This window comes from Lycorma delicatula, chromosome 6 (genome assembly GCF_047948215.1).
Source record: "Lycorma delicatula isolate Av1 chromosome 6, ASM4794821v1, whole genome shotgun sequence".
In the NCBI taxonomy this organism is placed as follows: Eukaryota; Metazoa; Arthropoda; class Insecta; order Hemiptera; family Fulgoridae; genus Lycorma; species Lycorma delicatula.
The window spans coordinates 150,621,730-150,643,270 of NC_134460.1; the positions used below are offsets into that span (position 1 = coordinate 150,621,730).

The 21,541-nt window shown below is 29.5% G+C and overlaps 1 protein-coding gene across 1 annotated transcript in view; it reads right to left on the minus strand.

Annotated features, from left to right (window-relative positions):
* Positions 1 to 21,541, minus strand: part of LOC142326957 (uncharacterized) — an 86,564-nt gene that overhangs the window by 27,126 nt on the left and 37,897 nt on the right. The window contains exons 10-18 of the mRNA XM_075369690.1: positions 19,893 to 20,050; positions 18,629 to 18,781; positions 14,759 to 14,906; positions 9,612 to 9,704; positions 6,425 to 6,634; positions 5,585 to 5,696; positions 3,894 to 4,018; positions 3,645 to 3,765; positions 931 to 1,032 (exon numbers count right to left, since the gene is read on the minus strand). Coding sequence (XP_075225805.1) covers positions 931 to 1,032; positions 3,645 to 3,765; positions 3,894 to 4,018; positions 5,585 to 5,696; positions 6,425 to 6,634; positions 9,612 to 9,704; positions 14,759 to 14,906; positions 18,629 to 18,781; positions 19,893 to 20,050 — 1,222 coding nt within the window. The remainder of the gene's footprint in view (positions 1 to 930; positions 1,033 to 3,644; positions 3,766 to 3,893; positions 4,019 to 5,584; positions 5,697 to 6,424; positions 6,635 to 9,611; positions 9,705 to 14,758; positions 14,907 to 18,628; positions 18,782 to 19,892; positions 20,051 to 21,541) is intronic.

Below are 21,541 nucleotides of genomic sequence, written 5' to 3' on the forward strand. Positions count from 1 at the left end.
GGCTACTAAAAGACGACAACCATGACAAGGCAAGAAGAAGTCAACTGCAGTATCTGCCCCGAAGGCAGGAGGGAAAAACGACCAGAATACGTCCAAATACATAATCACTAAGATTATAAACAAAACATTACCACGTGAGGAACTCAGCCTTAAAGTACCAGACAGGTGGGATGAGGACATCATGGACTGCAGTACAACCCACACTAAGACAAACCTCAAGAGGCAAAAATTGATGTCTCCAGTGGAACTATCCTCTGCTGGCAAGAGAAGACCAACAACAGACAAAGACACAAGCAGTGCTGATATGACATGCGACAAAGGAATATCTATGCAAACAGTAAAGAACAAGTCCTGCAAGGATCTCACTCCTGATAGACCAAACTTGACCTCAAGACCACAATACATGACTCTTGTATGAAAGCCAAGTGTCTGGATGCTCTCATACAACCGCAAAACATGCTCGAGAAATAATACATTTACAAATATAAAATGAGGAACCACCAGATCACGTTCAAAGATGATATAATTAAAAACACAATAGAAATGCAATAATGGGAATAATAATAAATAAACAAAGGAAAGTACTATGTTTTAAAAATTATATTCCACAATGGACAGCAGAATTTGCATATACGCCCATAATAATTTTCAAATATTTAAAAAGAAATAATCTTGACAAATTGAGAAATTATAAATATGTTTTAATGTAATTACAGAATTTAATATCAATTGAAGATGTGGGATCATGCTAAAATCAATTATTGGAATTAATATGTTAAGTATAATTTATCTAAATACTGAGTTTTGGTGGTTTATATTTTATATAATATTAAATTTTATTAAAATGATCAATGTGTAATCAATTATTTGAATTTTTAAAAAGTTATATTTACTGTAAAACTTACCTGGGTCCATTTAAATAAAATTCACCCGTGTTATAACTTGCAACAACAATATATAGATCCGAAGGGTTTAATTCTCTAGCATAAATCATTCCTGAGCCTCTTGGCACTTTCATAAATGGTACATACCCTACAAAAGGTAGCATTACATGATTACAAAATATTTAACATGGTATCATACAACAAACTTACATTAAAATGGTAAACCCCATAACCAAATAAATTAGTATTGATGAAGATAACCATCATGGTTTGGTACAAGCAAAAGAAGAAGGAATATAAACTTATACAATGTCTAAAGATGAAGGAAAAAAGCGTATAAAGTAAAATGGATCAATATGAAAGTTTACAAACGGATGCCACAGTTATGTACTATCTATCATCATTCATAATCAGCATCTGTGAAAATCAAAATGTAATTTTTTAAAATATCAATAAGATAGTGGTCTAGTTCAAAATATTAGTTAATACAGTAAATATTATCAAACATTAAGAAAAAAATGTTAGACGTTAGGAAAATAAGAAGCAGGCATTGTCCAATTTTTCACATTCACTACAAATAATTCATCTCATCCTCTGAACCAGTACCTAACGGTGGTCCTGGAGGTTAAACAAAAAGAAAAAAAAAAGGCATTGCCCAGTAGAGTCCTCAGTTACTAGTTTGATTTTTGTGCAGACTTCATCTCTATACAGGAAACAAAGTCTCTGATGAGTTCCACAGGCAGAGTTATAACCCTACAGAACTCCCAATAAAGATTAACAGCTGCCTATATATTTTTTTTATTTGGTTTTTCTGGGCGAAAAACGCTTTGGTGTTATCATCATCATTTAATTTGCATAACCCTTTTTATAAATTATTTTGGACATTCACCATTGTTAATGAAATAGAATATCTGATTTTTAGTTGATCTTTACTTATATTCCCTTTGAAGACAAAATTCAAGTACATGTAAAACATGCATTTATTTAAAACACACTTTAAAGAAGATATTTTTACCTAATTCTTGATTGCATCAAATAAGTCTTACATACAACAAGTTCAAGATGTTTAATGGTTAAAAGTTATCAATGTTTTTAAAATAATACATAAATTAATACTTTAAAGGTCAAAAAAGTAATTTATTTTCTTACAATTTACAAAAAAAAACTTGATTGTTTACATAATTTTATAATTGCGTAAACTAGCTAATTTATTTCTGTGTTTTTATGGAATCACATATAATAATCATTCAACTTAAATTACTTAAATGTTCTGTTCTTTTGAATGCTTATATTCAGGGCTCACTTTTTACTGTATCAGATTAGTGCTACCAAAGTTTACTGCTAACATGGTCATGACCAAACCATATGCAATCATGAGCACTGGTACATTCAACATTACTAAATTAAAAGAACCCTGACATGCATTAACTTTCTTAGTGCCAGTATCAGCATACGGAACAAGATGCATACAGAACAGTTATAACTAATGCTGTAATGTATGATTTTTTTTTTGCTTCCGGAACCACCGTAAGGTATTACTTCAAAGGATGATATGTATGAATATAAATTAAGTGTATTCTTGTACAATCTCAGGTCAAAAATTCCTGAGATATGTGGATACTTGAAACCCAACCACTGAAGAACACCAAATTCATATAAAAGAAACTGTCTACTAGGATTTGAACCTTAGAATCTCAAATTTGAAATCAGCTGATCTCGATTACGAGTTCACCACTAGACCAACCTGGTGGGTTGTAAAGTATGGTTTGAAAATTTAACTCCTAAATGAGAGTGGTCAGACTGGTATTAACAGGAACATCATCATATCGGAATTCAAGGGAATTAGGCCACAAATGAACCTGCAAGAAAAGCAGCAAAGGTGAAATAGACAATATTCCCATAAGAATTCACATTATGTTAGAAACCATAGTAAAACTAAAGTTGACTTAGGATGGCGATCCCTGATGACTTCTAATTAAATACGGTTAAAAACACTACACTCAAGTGAATAAGCGATGCTGTCCTCTCTCACAGAGAGCAAATCTCTTAAAGACACGCTTATGAATAGGTACATAAAATTTACATAAGTATAAATATTATCAGGTGGAGAAAGAACTATGTGTGCCAGTTGTGACACTCATTTTAAAACATGTAATAGGGGAGTGTTATAACCTATATCGACTTGAGACTGAGACTGAGCATGAAAAGCCAGCTTTCACATGATCTACAAAAAAAAAATTCCTTAGTTCCCTGTTTACAGGAAAGCAGATAGATAAGTATAGTTTGGTTGTTTGGTTGCTTTTACGAGCTATTTTATTTTTCTGTAATTTTTTAGCTGCATATTTTACAGCATGTTTACACCTTTGCATGTTTATATTTAACTTATTTGTTTGTAATATTGTCTGAAACTGCAAATGGTCTGTTACGCATTGATATTTTAATCAGTTTTAGTTTTAGTTTATTCTTTTATCAATGAGAATACATAAGGCCCTTTACACCTTATCATGCAGTGATGTTTCTTAAATATTTTGTAAGTTCCAAAATATTTTGAGTGATTGGGTGAGTGATCTTATAATGTATCTTGTCTTATATTTTGTGCAATATGTTTTCAACTAGAAAGTATTTAGCACTTGACATAGTACATAGACCTTGAAAAACCATCAAGGATTTTCTCAAGATTTGACAAGAACTTCTTTTTTTCAAATCAGAGCACTAGTTATAATAAAAACTATAAAGTAAAAATAACATTATTAATAATACCTGTATTATTTCTTTCAGTATATATTCCTTGTATTATTTTACATTCTGTTCCATTACCATGGCATATACCACAAGAATCAGTTATTGCACCTGAATTAATACCCCAATCACATCCTACCTCCTGAAAAAATGAATACAAATGTATTGTACATAAAAATCTAATTTTTTCTTTTTGATTGAACCTTTCAAAAGTTTTTTTCTTAAAAATAATGTATATGCAATTAATATAAAAACAAAAATTATTCTTACCATACATTTTCCAGCAATACAAGTATTTTTAGTACCAGGCTTACACCGAGTTCCATCAAGGGCAACTAACTGACGAACGGCAACGATTCCAGTTTCAGATTCACAAAGTAATGAACATTCAATATCTGGAAATAAAAATATGACTGAACTAATATTTCCTTATTGAATACATAGACCATGAGAAATAATTAAGGGAAGTAATTTTTAGGCAATGTTTTTAATACGATAGATGATATACTTGAAGAAGCGTAGATTTAAAATTTCTGCTGAAATCAGTATAGCTTTTAAATCATGCATCTTACCTACTCAGTATTATGGTCATTTCTTTCAGATACACATTTAATCCTTTTTTTAAAGGAAATATACTCAAAGAAAATCATTTATCAGGCATTACCTCAGTAAAATTGGTTTGTTGTATACAGAGAATTTTTTACTTTGATCAATAAGGGAACCAAGCCTAGTACGTAAGAAAATATCAAATACTTAACAGTTTTAAACTGACTATAATATACTTTATTTTAAGATGACAATTATGAAAATTTAATACACAAGTGATTTTATATGAGTAAGTTTATTTAATATATACTTTGTCATATTTATAAATTTATTTAAAGTAATAATACATATATAACTTAAAAATGACATTACACATAAATAACTTTTCAACAATTCCTAAAATAAATTTGTAATCATCATACAAATCAACAAACTGATTTTCCCAGTGCTTTTATGGACATCGTTAAACGTTTTCCTTCTGGCTGATACCTCATAAATCAATATAAGTCTCTTTTTCTCCAATCCCTGAATACTTTCCAAATATTGCTGTTGATGTTTCATTAAGAGATACTGATACATTGGCGGTGTACATGCAACCAGTACTAGTTACGTATGGTTCTATATGAGCATTTACGGTGAAGTGCCTATTCTTCCCTTGATTTCCCATCAGTGCAGCAAATGTACTTTTTATCTAATTTCCTGATTTATTTTTGTGTGTAATATTGAGTATTCTAAACAACAAATTTTAACATTAGAAGGATTAAATTAGTACCAGACCTGGGTGACAGTACCATACCATTTGAATATAAAAATTCACAAATAGTTCTACGAATGATAATGTTAGAAGAGGCGAAAGCTTACAAGGATTAGGTGTCCAGTAACACACCATTGAAAACCAGAGAATGGTGACTTAATTCACAAAAATTACATGTGTTAAAAAATACTGCAGCCAATATGTTAAAACAAATTCTGCATCACAATTGGGCACACCATTATTCAGTGACCAGTCACACTATATAGAAACTGCATTTCTGAAACCAAAATCTTTCTGGCTTTCTGATTCACTAAAACTCAATTCTCTGACCTGTAGAGAGCAATGAAAGCACAGTCACTGGTTAATATGATTTCAATAAGTTGGTCTTTCTTGTTTTGTCTAATGGGGAGTACTCCATCTTATTTATGGCATTTTATGCCATAAATTCCTAGAAATATATCTAATTTAGAGCCAATTTTCTAAAATTCTCCGATTGCCATGATAATCCTTAACATGAAATTTGTATCAACCAGAGCTTGCTGATAGAGATCCTACATTTTTATAATACCTATGAAAATTTCACGTATATTTTGTAATATACGAGAAATAATTTGACTAAATATTAAAAACTAAATTAAAACTATAAAAAATAGTAACTGACACTCAAAATTATGGTAAAATGCTTTCCATCCATAATACTGTCCTCTAAATGGAAACTCTTCTGTTTCTCTACACTGCACTTCACGAAAGCTCAAAGCATACTGATTACATACCTGAAATAAGTAAAAACAAAATTATTAATTTAAAAGAAATAGTAAATGAATATTAGATATATAAATATAATAAAAGACTGGAATTAATGTTATAGCACGTGATTTTCCGTTATATTTAAAAGTTAGAATCATGATCATCATCATCTGGTGTGTTCTGCCTGGTAGCAGGACCCTTATGCCAGTGCCTTCTCCATCCATTTCTGTCCCAAGCCTTTTCTTTCATCCCCTTATAGTTTCCAATCTTCACCTCATCCATTTTCTTCCTCACTTCCTTTCATCTTTGCGAAGGTACTTAAGAGAGTTAATTCTTTTCTAGATCTGAAAGTAAATTGGAAGATTTTTTTTCTGTTTTAGATAACCTTTCATTTTATGTTGTGTAACAAATTCTTCAAAAAAATCTTTAAATTCATCTGCAATGAATTGTGGACCATTCCTCATAAAAAAAAATTAATAATAATAACTGTTATTACATGGTAAAAAAATGCTGCTATCTACTGATTGACATAAAATATTCTTTTAATTTCCTTCCAAGGTAAACCAGGAAATTCCCATATATTGATTATATATATTTCTACTTGGAATAAAATTTTCCTAGCTTTTTTTTTAGAAATATACATTAACATGAGCTTCTTATATTAATTTGACTATTTTTGATTGTAAGATTGTAAACAACAATTTTATTACTTATTAAATACTTAATCAACAACAGTAAATAAAAATATACTAACATCAGTGTTACACATTCGATATCGTATTCTTTTACCAATGCAATATCGTCCACCATAAGATGGTGGTGGATTATTACAAAGCCTGGAAGACAGTTGTACACCACCACCACAGCTTCTAGAACAAGGACTCCATTGTCCCCAAGAATTCCACTCACCATTAATTGTATATGGGTAACGCCCCTCATTTACACAAAGACCTCTGATACACCACTGCAATAAAAAAATAAAATACTTCTAAATTTTTATATAGATAAATTAAATTTTTTTTGATTGGCATGAAAAGTGTGATAAAATTTCATTATTTCATTAACTTAAAATAACTTAAATTCAGAGTTGAATAGTTTTTGTATTACAAAACTACAGATCTTATATGGAAATACGTACAGGTTTTATTTAAATTTATTTCAAGTTGCAGCAATAACACGGCAAAGTGTACTATAAAACTCATATTTTTCTATTCAGGATTTTATGAGATACGACTAAAAAAAAATATTTCATTTCTGATAAGTAATGTAGTTAAAAGCCCATTTAGAATAATTAAGATATATTATAATTGGACATAGCTAATATACATTTAGGCAAAGAAAAGATGTAAGAAACTGTTCTTTAATCTGGCTCAGTCATTTCACTATTATAATCTACTTCTTTGTTCTTTTTTTATTGTGTACAAAACATTAAATATCAATGTATTTTTAGCAATCCTGTATCTTCAAATTTTTTGCTTCACTTACTTTAATGTTTACCTTCTGCATTTTATACATTCAACATATTACTATACCAGTTATTCCTGAGTACCTTAATATATGACTTAACTATCTAGAAAACTTTCTAAAGAATTTTTCATAGGGATCTTTCCTCCTTTATATATTAAAACCTTCTCATGTCATACTTTATCTACTAATTTTAAGTTGCCAACTAATTTTTAATATTCCTTTTTACATGATATTTCAAAAATCTTTTTACTTTCATAAGAGGAATGTATACAGCTTGAACAAAAAAAGAATCTAAAAAAATTAGTCTAAGTTTTGTACTTCAGAAGACATTTAATATTTTTTTTCTTTTTAACAAAAAAAAATATAGATTTATATAAATCGTAAATAATCTGCAAAATAACTTTCTTATTCCAATGATCCCAACTCCAAATCTATTTTTGTAAGATGGATGTTTGTGCGTATATATTTGTTTGTGTGTATATTATGTAAGTATGTTAGCCTGTATTTGGCCTTAACTTTGGACCCTATTGACTGCTTTTATTCGAATTTGATAGAAAGGTACTATTCTTTGCGGGGAAAGAATATATTAAATTTTTATAAAAACTGGAAAAAGAGGTGAGGGTGTTTTAGCCAAAATAATATTTCAAAACTTTACTGGGGTACTCTAGCAAAATTTTTTCTTACAAAGTTGTATTTTTTTTTATCAAGAACACAAATTACCAAAAATTTTTTATTTAATATTTACCCCTCTCTCCAAAGGTGACTATATTTTTTGTTTTTAGCTATATCTTGCTTTAGAAAAAGAGTTAATGAGGTAAAAATTTACCCCGTTCCTAGAGTATTACAACTTTGTTTATATAGAATTATGTCTATATATCTTTGTATGTTTTAAACAATTAAAAAAAATTCTTTTTATAAATTTATTACCATTTAGGGATTATTAACTAAATAAATTAAAAAAATTATTTATTTATTAAAAATTAATTTTATTTGAATGTTCCCCTTGAGTATGGGAGCCCCCAAAATGCAAAAAAAAAATGCTTTTTGGCAATTTCAGATTTTTTATGCTCAACCAACCAGGTTGGTCTAGTTGTAAACTCAACTGGTAAAGACAGATATAGCTTTGAATACGAGATCGTGGATACTGGTGTTCTTTGGTGATTGGGTTTCAGTTACCACATTTTTCAGGCATAGTCGACCTCAGACTGTACAAGACTATACTTCATTTACAATCATACATATCATCCTCTGAAGTAATAACTTACGATTTTTCTGGAGGCTAAACATAAAAAAAGAAAGATTTTTAATGCTTATAACAGATTTTGTTTAACAATAAATACACTCATTAAAATAATTTCATACTCTTTTCCTATAAAGGAACTTAAAATAATAAAATAGTGATGCTAAATATACTAATAAAAAATCTTGATGACTGCTTTATTTTGTTGAGGATCTTGGCTTCAAAAGTTAAAATTAAAAGATTTAAATGTAAATAAAATATATTCAATTCATTGCTGACTTTTTTCCTAAACATTATTGTAATGTTTAGGTTCATTAAGATCTACACCATACAAGTGGCAAATAGTGAGTTGTGTTAACTCCAGCCTAATATTTAAAAAAAGATTCTTTCTGAATACAAAATCTTATGTTAGATTAGACACTAGTTTTTCTTTAACAAGAAGCTTCTCTTTTGTTGGGCTACCATGTCTTTTGTACATCATTTATTACATACAATTTCACTGTTTAAACAAATAATTCTACAGATGCTAGTATATTACCTAATTCTACTTTAATATTTAACTCTACTACCTTTGTTTTACTTTTATTTATTTTCAAATCAAAATTTACCCTGGCCAAAAAAGTTTATTTATTTATTTAATCTTAGGCTGTTTGTGCAATTACCATTGATCTTTTTTTTGTATGATAGATGAGAAATGAGTTATTGAAGCGACTGAAAAAATGGCAAGAGTCTGACCAGGCTTTGAATCCTGTAAGAAACTGTTCTTTAATCTAGTTCAGTCATTTCACTGTTATAATCTACTTCTTTGTTCTTTTTTATTCTGTACAAATCACAATTTTTTATTCAGGTAATGCAATCTTCTGAATGAAAGGCATATATGCTATCCCATTCGCCATAGAGGTCGGATAGATAGAAGTATGATATAATCTGGTAAAACTTTCAAAAATTACACTTTCTCAATTATCACAATGTTAAGTGTCAGTGTAAAATAAATGCTATAAAATTAATCCTAGACCAGTGTAAACAAGTTTTATAAGTTTATAAAGAAAGTTAAATGGAATTCAGCTTTAAACTAGAAGGGAAAACTTATCTCATATACTAATACTACCCAGAATTCAACATTTTCTTCTAATTCAATAATTTCCCCTCACCTTTAATTTTTTTACACATTCTGACTTTTTTTTTAATACTATTTGAATAGTTTATAAACTAGCATAGAATAAAATCTACTAACCATATGTGCTGCACAAGGTGTCCCTTCAGCTGGGGGTGTCAACGTGCTGATGCACTGTTTATCATTAATTTGACAATACAAATGTTTACAAAACTGCAAATGATAAAATACAATTATTGTGCAAAATAAGATTGGGTTAAAAAAAAAATGTAAAATATATATTAATATTTTTTTTTTTTTTTTTTTTTAGATATTAAGTAATTTAAATTTTACTTTAATTCCATGGTCAAAACCATTTCTATGTTTCTCTCCAACAAAGAGGCATGGTGCACTGGTTTGCTTATTTACTGCATGTGCTCACATTTTTATTTTGAATGAAGTGCATGAATGATTCATTTGTTTGAGCGATTTATACTTCTCAAACAATTCATTTGTTCGAATGATTTATCCTTCTTGGTACAAACGATTTATCTAACATTATATTTGTGTTTTGGGAATAAAAAAGGAAAACACTGGGGTAAGAGCTGTGTTAAAAAAGGACAAGTTAAAAATCAAATATATAAATGCAAAAGTTTGTCTGTAACAGCAACACATGATAACCAGGTAACAGATTGCTTTCAAATTTTCTGGATACATTTGTGTTATCCCAGGGAAGCCACACATCAAGGCCCTAACCCCCTTGAAAGTGAATTTGTGAATTAAAGATATTCATTACAGAAAAAAGTATCCTTTTACTTCAGTATTACAGTCCTGCCACCATGGCAACAGAAATAAAATGACTGATTTTTTTTCTTTAATGAAACACTGTAAAATATTTAATATTCTAACAACCATGATGATAATGAAGGGGCAAGTCCCTTAAACCTCAACCTTAAACCTGATGATAAAAAAGTAACTTTTTTTCATCACAATACTAATAATTTTATTAACTTTTTATGATTACAAAACTTAATGGTAATTATTTTCATAATTACTTTTTTCGTCATAATGAACTTTTGAACACTTATTTTTAACATCACTTGCTCTTTAGAGCACCTGACAAAAACGTTATTCATCAGCACTGATTACGTAATTGTTTTATACATTTTAGATTATAGGCAAATATTCCAAATACATCGAAAGTCTAATTTCTTAATTTGTCTGTTGTGATTAGGAAATCTGCTGTAAGATTAACAAGTTCTGTGTTATTTTTAATACAGAGAATGTATTTTCAGAGTAAAGTTTCTTGATTTTTTTTGTGCTAAATCTACAAGGAAGTTTTGGTAGGTGAACCTATCCTGAAAATTTCAAGCAGGAAGTACACTGATGGGTATATCCATCCATGCAGGTTTGAAAATGTAATTTGTAAAAACAGCTTTTGTTAATCACATGCTAAATGTTGGGATGGCAAATAAAAAGTATCATGTTCTCAGATTTTTTTCTCTCTATTTCGGTTAGTTTTGTGTAAATTATTTATTGTAATATATTATGTAAATGCAAGACTTTTTGAGGCAACAATGCAGAGTGACATAACTGTAGTGATTGAGGTTAATTGACTAGTTGATGATACAACAAAATAAAGTTGAAACTAAATAAGTTTTCTTTTTTTAAATTAATTTTAACTGTGTAAATACTCATGTATTGAAAACTTGCTTATTTTGTGCATTTTTAATTTGCTTACCCAAAACAAAAAAATTAAATTTAACTTAAAATTTAAAAAATTTTCATAACAAATCAGGGAACACATTTTTAAATAAAACTTACAAAACAAAACATGGAGAAAACTATCTACAACAGTAAGTTTACTTCAAGGGAATATTTTAACTAAGCCCAGTTAGTTTATTTACTAATTATTATTTGTGGAATGTGATTTTTATGAAAAATAATGTCTTAAAACTCATCAGTTTCAGGTAAAATTGGAGTCTGAATGGGTCAAAAGTTTATAACGTTAATAAAATTCTAGCTGATTCTATTGTATAATATATACTGTTGGTTATTTTTGTATTTAAGTGTCACATATAATGTTTTGTCACAATTCAGGGATACAATGTTACAGACATATGCACAATTATCAAATCAAAGATTTATTAATATAATGGTATTAATATTTTAATTTAATATAGAATAAATTACATTTAGAATAATGATGTAATTTAAAAATTATGTTAATAAAAGTCATCAAATATTTAGAGACTGGGCTCGTTTGAATTTTTTTGCTTTAGGTAAACCAGAATGATGCCACTGCATGAACTATTGTTTCATCTCAGCAGGGACACATGAAATCCACATTTTTTCACCAGTAATGAGATGGAAAACAAGTTGTCTCCCTCATAGTTAAAGCAGTTGAGAAAAGCACGCAGATGCCATTCTGTGATCTTTGTGGGCAGTTGTCAACATTTTTGGCACCCATCATCTACATAATTTATGACAGCTTAAAATGTAGGTAAAAATTTTCAACAATATTGTCTTTGAAACTTCTGAAAATTCTAGAGAAAGATTGCTAATCGTAAAGTGATGATTTGCTTTCACTGTTCAACGAGATCGTCATCCGGACACTAAGCCTGCCACCTCTCTGCTCACTGTGAACATTTGACTGGTCTTTCTTAAACTCACAACATACTGCCTCACTTTTCCTTCACTCACTGTGGTAGGCCCATATGTTTCACACAATTGACAGTGAATTTCAGCAGCATTATGTCCTCTTGCATATTTAGAAATCTAATCACTGATCGACCTTCACAAATTTGTTATCACTGCACTCATTTTAACACAGTCTCGCAAAGGCAAACAACATTAAACTGGTGGCAATATGATGGTTACATGCCCAACAGACCACTTAAAGGTAATATGGATCTGCAAACTAATCAGTGTTGCTATTTATAACTCATCAGCCCTTTCTTTTGAATCACATTCAAAAGCTCTTTGTTGTTCACTCTCCTCATTACTTCTTCATTTTTCATTCTGTACATTATATTTTCTTCTCTCCTCCATACTGACATTTCAAAGTTTTTGGGGATTTGCTTTCCACTGTCTTAGTGATGATGTTACACAAAATAATTCTTTATAAGACGCTTCCCCAAATCTAACTCTATCTTAACTATATAATAATTATTTATTTCTGTTACACACCACTGAAGCTACAGAAGAATTTCTAGATTTAATTTTATTTTCATTTTTGCAATCTTTGTTAAAATTATACCTATGCACACATACAGTTTTACTAGTTTTATTTTATTATTTCTTTCATGCAGAAAATGACTTAGTGCTTCTTATTTTCTTAATCGTAAGTTTCCTAATAATCACTTTTATGTTATGCTCTGTCATAATGTCTTTTAATTTTGAAAATATCAACTGAATATACTTTGTTTTATCACCAAAAAATTCATGCAATATTTTTTCTATTCTACATACTTACTCCTTTAAATCTTTTATTTATACTTTACTTTTAGGAATAGTTATTTTTAGATCTAGTTATTAGTAATAGTTATTTAGATCAGGTTATTCGACTTCACCACCTTCTTTAATCCTTTTTTATTAAGAAGTTTTATCACTTCAATTGGCTGCTCGTACATCCCCATTGCTTTTTCATTTTTTATAACTTTTTTAACTTGTAAAACTTCTGATTTTAGGATTTCTGTTTCTATTTAATTCTTTTCCATTCATCCTGATACTCTGTTGGAAAATAAATTTGGCTTTCTACTGGACAGAATTAGTTTCTCCATATATTCCTTTCATCTTTACATATCTTTTCTTTTTAATGCAACATTAACCCATCTCTACTGGTAACTTCCTTACTACCTGAACTCTTCCCCTCTTTGTTTCATTATTTTTTTCTAATTTATTTATTAACATTCTTTTCCATTTAAATCTCTATTCAAGTATTTATCTGCAAGTCATTTTTTCTTTGTTTTTTGTACATTATTCAATTTACTATTAAATTGTCTACAAAACCTCTTACCTTCTAAATCTTTCATGTTCTTGTATTTTTTCTGTATTCCATTTTCCGATTATCTCTCTGGTAAATCATGGTTTCCTTATTCTTCTTCCCTTAATGAATCAAATTGTTCTGCTGTTTTTATGTAACCTTTCATATTCATCCAAAATTCATATACACTGTCGTCTTCTGTATTTTTTTGCTAAAATACTCAAGCTAGCTTCTCTTCTATTGCCTCTTTGTAAAATGTTTTTTTTATATGTTCAGATTCAATTTATCAACATTCTTTACTTAATTATACATTTAAACTTAATTATAGATTTGCATTGCCAAAAAATTACATATTATGTTTAAAAGAAGATAATAATATACAGAGTAAGCAACTAAAAACTTAACCGCTCCAAACTAAATATATTTGAGACATTTAACATTTTATGAATGAAATGAAAACATACTAATTTAAGTTCTGTATTTATATTAGCAAAAGTTTATACATTTATTATATTTTTATAAAAGATCTTTGAAGTCTACACTCTGTGCAGCAATGCACTTTTGAGCTCAAGTGAGCATATTGAGTCATGCGATGCAAAAAGTTGTCAATGATGTTGAATTCTTCTTAATTGTTTGCCTTCAGTTAACAACAGTGTGGGGATTTGATTCATAAACTTTGTCCTTTAATTAGCCCCAAGGGAAAAAATTGCAACTAGACAAATTTGGGGAACAAGAAGGTGGTGCCTTTTTTTGTAAAAACTTCATGAAAGCATGCTAATGAATCATCTGATGTGTGACAAGTTAACAGAGTGCAGAATTTTTTGAAAATTGAAATGTACACTTCTGACTTGTAACATAGCAACCAACAGTGATGGTAACAGCATTAAAGATGAGACTAAAATAGCTGCAGCTTGAGATGGCTAGGTTCATTTTTAAGTTGTCCAATAGTTAAAAATTTTAACTATGTTTTGATGGGCTATTGTTTTAACCTAAGTAAAAAAGAAAACGCTATCACAAGTTGTAATCATTAAATATGTTAACACATTTTCTATGTTTTACTATAATATAAATTTCAATCTGCTGTTTTACAACACAACAGTTTTGTTAGCTTTGGTAAAAGTTTTAGAATAAAATATCAAAAAAATTTTAGTTAAAAGAAATGAGTCCTCAACAATAATCTTTATAAAAAGCTTTTTGCTTGCAACATTAAAAATAAAGTCCATTTAGTAATGAATAACTTTAAAGAAAACAGAGTAATATAAAATTAAAAACATTATAAATACTTTGTATAACTTATACTCACATCGCCAGTGTAACAAGGTAACATTGGCATATGATAATTTAAACTACACTGTTGAACAGGGTTGTATATTTGACCAGGTAGCATTTGAATAGCCCAGTCAAAATCTAAGTCTATTGTTCCTTGTTTTAAACATTTGTAACCTTGAGTCCTACAGAAAAAAAATTAGGTATATGAAATTAGTTATTACTTAAGTGCATAGAGATTATATATGTTAAACACACTTCTGAATTAACTAATCATACCATACACAACAGATGGTGTTTTCTAAAACTTATCACAACTTACCAACTTCTTGGGAGTTAATTCCTCTTATTCTCTCAGCATTTTAATGAAAGTATGTTATAATCTTTATCTTCATTTATTTATAATGAGACACAGCATTCACATTTAAGTTCTTTCTAAGAATCTATTTACATATGGTTAATTCAGAGATACTTTCTATTCCCACCTGTTACTTAATTTATTTGCAATTTTTTTATTTTCCTAATATGTGTGTTGCAATCTGTTCAACTAGTGAACAATAAGCAATAATAGGAGGATGGTATACATGACATGATAGAATCATTGTAATCAGGATATAATTGAAACCTAAGCCGACGATTGTTGACGTTCTATATGCCTATAAGTGCCTGTGATGATGATGAGGTAGAGTGTGTATACAGACATTAACAAAAAGCAATTAAACACATAAAAGGGGATGCAAATTTAAGAACAGTTGCAGTTTGAAATGCAAGCATTGAAAAAGGCAAGGAAGGATAAATTGAGGGTGAATATGGACTGGGCAAAAGAAATGAAAGAGGGATCAACTTACTGAGTTCTACACGAATTATAATTTAGTAATTGCTAACACCCAGTTTAAAAACCATAACAGAAGAATATACAAAAGGAAAAAGCCAGGTGATACTGCAAGGTATGAGATTATATCATGTTTAAGCAAAAATTTAGAAATCAACTTGTCGACTACAAAGCATATCCAGCAGCAGACATCGATAGCGACCATAATTTAGTGATTAATTAATGTAGATTGAAGTTTAAAAACCTGAAGAAAAGGTGTCAGATGAATTGGTGGAATTTAGAGAAGCTTGAGGAAGAGGAGGTAAAGAAGATTTTAGAGGTGGACATTGCAAGAGTAAAGAAGATAAGGTAGAAAATATAGAAGAAGAATGGGAGAATGTTAAAAAGGAAATTTTTTAAATCAGCAGAAGTGAACTGAGGTGGAAAAAGAGAACTGGTAGATAATCTTAGATATCAAAGGATATATTGCAGCTGATGGATGAGCGTAAAAATAAGAACGCTAGTGAAGGAAAAGGTAAAAGGAACTAACGACAATTAAGAAATGCTATAAACAGTAAGTGCAAATTAGTGAAAGAAGAGTGGATTAAAGAAAAGTGTGCAAAAGTGGAAAGAGAAATTAGCATTAGTAAAATAGATGGAGCATATAGAAAAGTTAAGAAAATGTACTACAGGAATTTTGTGATACATACGTTAAAATCGAATAATGTTTTAAATAAATATAGTATACAGATTTATAATACAAAAGAGAAGGTTGATAGGTGGGTGGAATATATTGAACAGTTATAAGGAGTAAAATAATTAGAAGCCGGTGTTTTATAGAGGAAGAAGGGAAGTTGAAGAGAATGAAAAGGGAGATACAATACTGAGATCTGAATTTAATAGAGCATTGAAGGATTTGAATGGCAGAAAGTCTCCTGGGATAGACGGCATACCTGCAGAATAACTGTGCAGTGCAGGTGTGGAAGCTATAGATTATACAAACTGGTGAATAATATTTACGAAAAAGGTGAAGTTCATTCAGACTTCAAAAAGAGTATTATTGTGATGATACCAAAGAAAGCAGGAGCAGATAAATGTGAAGAATACAGAACAATTAGATTAACCACTTCTGCATCCAAAATTTAAATTAGAATTCTGTACAGAAAAATAGTTTTAGGAGAAGACCATTTTGCTTTCAAGAAAAGTATAGATGCAAGGGAAGCAATTTTAGTGCTCAGATTAATAGTAGAAGGAAGATTAAAGAAAAACAAACCAACATACATGGCATTTATAGAATTAGAAAAGGCATTTCATAATGTAGAGTGAAATAAGATATTCAGCACTTTAAAAACTTTAGGGTTCAAGTATAAAGATAGAAGAACAATTGCTAACATTTATAGGAACCAAACTGCAACAGTAATAATCAAAGAGCCTAAGAAAGAAGCAGTAATAAAAAAGGGAGTCAGACAAGGATGTTCCCTATCCCTGTTACTTTTTAATTTTTACATAGAACTAGCAGTTAATGATATTAAAGAACAGTTAGATCTGAAGTAACAGTGCAAGGTGAAAAGATAAAGATGCTACAATTTGCAGATACAGTAATTCTAGCCAAGAATAAAAAAAGACTTAGAAGAAACAATGAATGGCATGGATGAAGTCCTAAGCAAGAACTACAACATGAAAGTAAACAAGAACAAACAAAGGTACTGAATTGTAGTAGAAATAATGTAGATGGACCACTGAATATAAAAATAATAGGATGAGAAAAGACTAAAAGGTAGAAGAATTTTGTTATTTGGGAAGTAGAATTACTAAAAGTGGATGAAGCAGGAGCGATATAAAATACCCAACAGCACGGGTGAAACGAGCCTTCAGTCAGAACTATAATTTGTTTACATCAAAAATTAATTTAAACGTCAGGAAAAATCTTTTGAAAGTATATGTTTGAAGTGTAGCTTTACATGGAAGTGAAACTTAGATGACTGGAGTACCTGAGAAGAAAAGATTAGAAGCTTTTGAAACGTGGTGCTATAGGAAAGTGTTAAAAATATATGGGTGGATAATGTGACAAATGAAGAGGTGTTGCGGCAAATCGATGAAGAAAGAAACATTAGGAAAAATATAGCTAAAAGAAGAGATAGACTTATAGACCACATGTTAAGGCATCCTGGAATATTCGCTTTGATATTGGAGGGACAGGTAGGTGGGAAAAATTGTGCAGGCAGGCAGTGTTTGCAATATGTAAAAAATATTGTTAGGGATATAAGATGTAGGGGTATACTAAATTGAAATGACTACACTAGATAGGGAATCTTGGAGATCTGCATCAAACCAGTCAAATGTTTGAAGACAAAAAAATGTTGACATGTAAATGAAATGTAGTCCTGTAGAAGACTCAGGCTGACCATTCCTGAAACATGTGGTTAATTGAACACCACCAAAGTAGACTGGTATCTACTGTCTAGTATTCAAATCCACATAAAATCAACTAACTTTTACTAGGATTTGAACCTCTGAACCTTTGACTTTGAAAATCAGATGTTAAACAACTGATTTGCAGTGATGAGTTAACTACTTGTGGTGGGCAATTTATTTGTAATGACATTGCAAATAATTGAATTTTATATCAAATTAATATTTTTTAAATTTCTTTTATAAGAAAGCACAGATACTCAGTACTTACCATTATTATTCTTTTTAAATAAATTATTATATCTTTCTGAAAATAAATGTTTGATCCTTACAGAGATGATTTGAATAAGACAGTTACTCAATGAGTTTTTAACAATTAGCCTAAATAAACATTATAATAAAGTGCTTTGCCTCCAGATACTAAACAGCCAATAGAGAACAGGGTCAAACACATTAAGAAAACCTGCACCTATCCCGAGAATTGTGTGTCATGATGGAGGTGACCTACTGAAAAAATAAAACTATTAGCCAGGCCCTAAGGTTTAAAGTACATTGAAAATGCTAATAAGAAAGAGCAAAAATTGTGGTCACATTTAGATCATTGTCACTGATTTTTTACCATATTTCTATTTTGCTTTTTAATTATTTTATTATTATATACACTTTCAACTTTGAATTACTTACCGAATGAAATTTTTAATAGCCAGGGAACTGCATTTCGACCACTGAGTTGAATTTAATGTTATACTTGGTTCCATGTGACAGTGTGAGTTTCTTCCAAAGGCACCACAACAACCACTTTCCGCAGGACTTTTTGGATCATGTTCTGCTCCCAAGCTGTGTAACACATTTAGAATAGTAATTTTTTTCATATGTGAAAAAATATTAACAATTGACCAAAATTTTACTTCGGTGGTTGTGTGGAATGATGCATCATTCAACACGCAGCTTATTGTAATAAGCATATAACCCATGTAAATATGAATGCAGATTAATTATAATAATAGTAATAAGACTTTTGATTTTAGATCAAAGCAATCTTTTTTATCCAACTTCTTAAAGTAAATCTAATTTTTTTAATATTAAAGAAAGAAAAAAAAAATCATAAAAACTGTCTATTAATGTAGAAAAGATTTTTAAAAAATCAGAGTAAAACATACTTTATAATAAATACAACAAACTAAATATAATCTCAAATTCTAGAAACATCAAAGCTGTTTTTATCATCTGTGAATTGTCACGATTCCAGTTCACAACAAAGTCAAAACTATGTTTAAGTTAAAAGCCTAATTCCTTTATTGTCTATGTACCCTTGTACATTAACGGTATTGGCTCAAGAAAAGTACGCCTCAGATATAAACATGACCACTGTCAAATTATAATAGGGTCTACGTTCATTACAAGATGGTATAGCCACAACAGTATTTAAGTTCAGAATCCAATTTAAATTTCTCTACCAGTATTATGATTCTGTGGCTAAACCATTCCTAAAAAACTGACCAAGACATTTTATTTAAATCAAATAATTAGTCACACAATCTTCGAGGTTAGTGCTACATTCTAATGGTACAAAAACCATTGTTGCATGCTAGTCATGGTTTATAACAAAAACTAACATAATTCTTTAAAATTAAAAAAGAAATAAATATTAGCTAGTGTAAATACACTCACCCTAAAAATGTTTGCTCAAGATTTTTCTTTTATAACTGAGTGAAAAAATAATTGCTTATAAAGATTAAAATTTTGCAAATACAATTAATATTATCATAATAAAAAAATGTTCTTAAATATCAGTTTTTTCAATAGCACTGCAGATAAGAGGGATTGAGAGTAATTTCATTTAAAAAATCTTTTAAATCACAATATTATAGGGAATTATAAACTAAGTATAAAAGAAAGCAGAATTTAAGAGTGGATGATACAGAAAATATGCAGTAAAGTATACTACCTATGTCCAAGTTGATGAGTTATAATATTTCCAAGTAAAAGTCCTTCATCAAATGAAAGAATACATGACTTTTGACAATTACAAATACTAGATTGATGAGACATACCATATATGACATTAGTAATGCACGAACTGGAACTAAAATAAAAAAAATTGAGCTGAAAAAAAATTAAATTTTATAAATTACATTAAAAAAATTTGAAAGCCATGATTTGAATTCATTAATCCACTGAGTATTAACATTCCAAAATGGTATTTTCAACTTATCTTAACTATATATTGACTAACATCATTAATAAAAACAGTTAAAATACAACTGTAATGATGCTATATTGTTACAAAAACTGTAACAATGCAGTGGTGTATAAAATAAAAGTTGAATTCATGGCTCGTTTTAAAAATTGTAATTTTTCTAATTTATAATAGATAATAAAAATTTTCAGACAACTGTACAACTAAAATGTGGAAATTAAAAATTCCAATAATAAAGAAAAAGAGTAACCAATTTTTATTAGATTTCTCATATAAGTTAAATTTTGGACTAAGTAAGAATGACTCGTGCAATCTATGATTGAAAAAATTCCCTTTGAACAGATAGATGATACCTTGTAATTTTTTTTACTACATTAGCAAAGATTTAGCTCTGTTGTAAGAGAGTTCCAGAACATATAAAGTTTAAAAAAGAAATATTAGGAAAATATTTCTAATTTGTTATACAGGTGAGCAAAATGTTACTAATCTCATATGGTATTTCTTAAAACTCAAACCACATTTCTTAAAAAGTTTTATGAAATAAATAATAGTAATTAATCATAATTTACAGTAATTATAATAGATGTCTTAAATGTCCTCCATTGCAACTACACATACATCAAAAGGTCATGTTAGCAGCCAGGTTTTTAATGGTGTTAGCACTGATATGGGATATTTCAACTTCAATGATTTGTTTGGTATGATGAATTGTGTGAGGAATATTTCTGAATGCTTTTTCTTTCAATTAACCCCAAAGAAAAAATCCATGGGAGATAAATGTGGATACCCTACTCCTCAGGAAATTACTTTCTTAAAGAACTTGGATAACAGGAATATTGTGTTATTATCTGTGTGAGCTACGCATAGTCTTGTTGTTACAACCAGCAATCATATTCATCTTCTAGTAGCGCTATTAATTCAGTTATAATTTGCTGAGCATTCAGATGTTAACGTTTCTGTGAAAAAATATTTTACTCGCTATTCTATTCTGTTCTGAGAAATTGTGCTCTGAACTCCAATCTTTTCTGTATGTAATGCAGTCTTGTGGAAAATGTAAGGGTTCCTGCACTCCTATATGCTGTTCTGATTGTTTATGTAGTCACTTAAATGAAACCACACTTGTCACATTAGAAAATGGTATCCAAAATGCAAATGTTGCCGTAAACAAAAGGCATAAACCATTTGCAATAATTTAGCCTTTTTCTGTGATCTCATATTCGCAATTCCTACATGATGTAAACACAGTGCAGATGGAATTTTTATTTCTTTCTGCCTTTGTCCCTCTTGTGCCTCCCTATATCTGCTGATATAGCTTTCTTATTGGCTTTTTAGGTAATTGTTCAAAGGATACATTCTACAGATTCATCATTTAAAACTGTTAGCTGGAGGATTGTTTT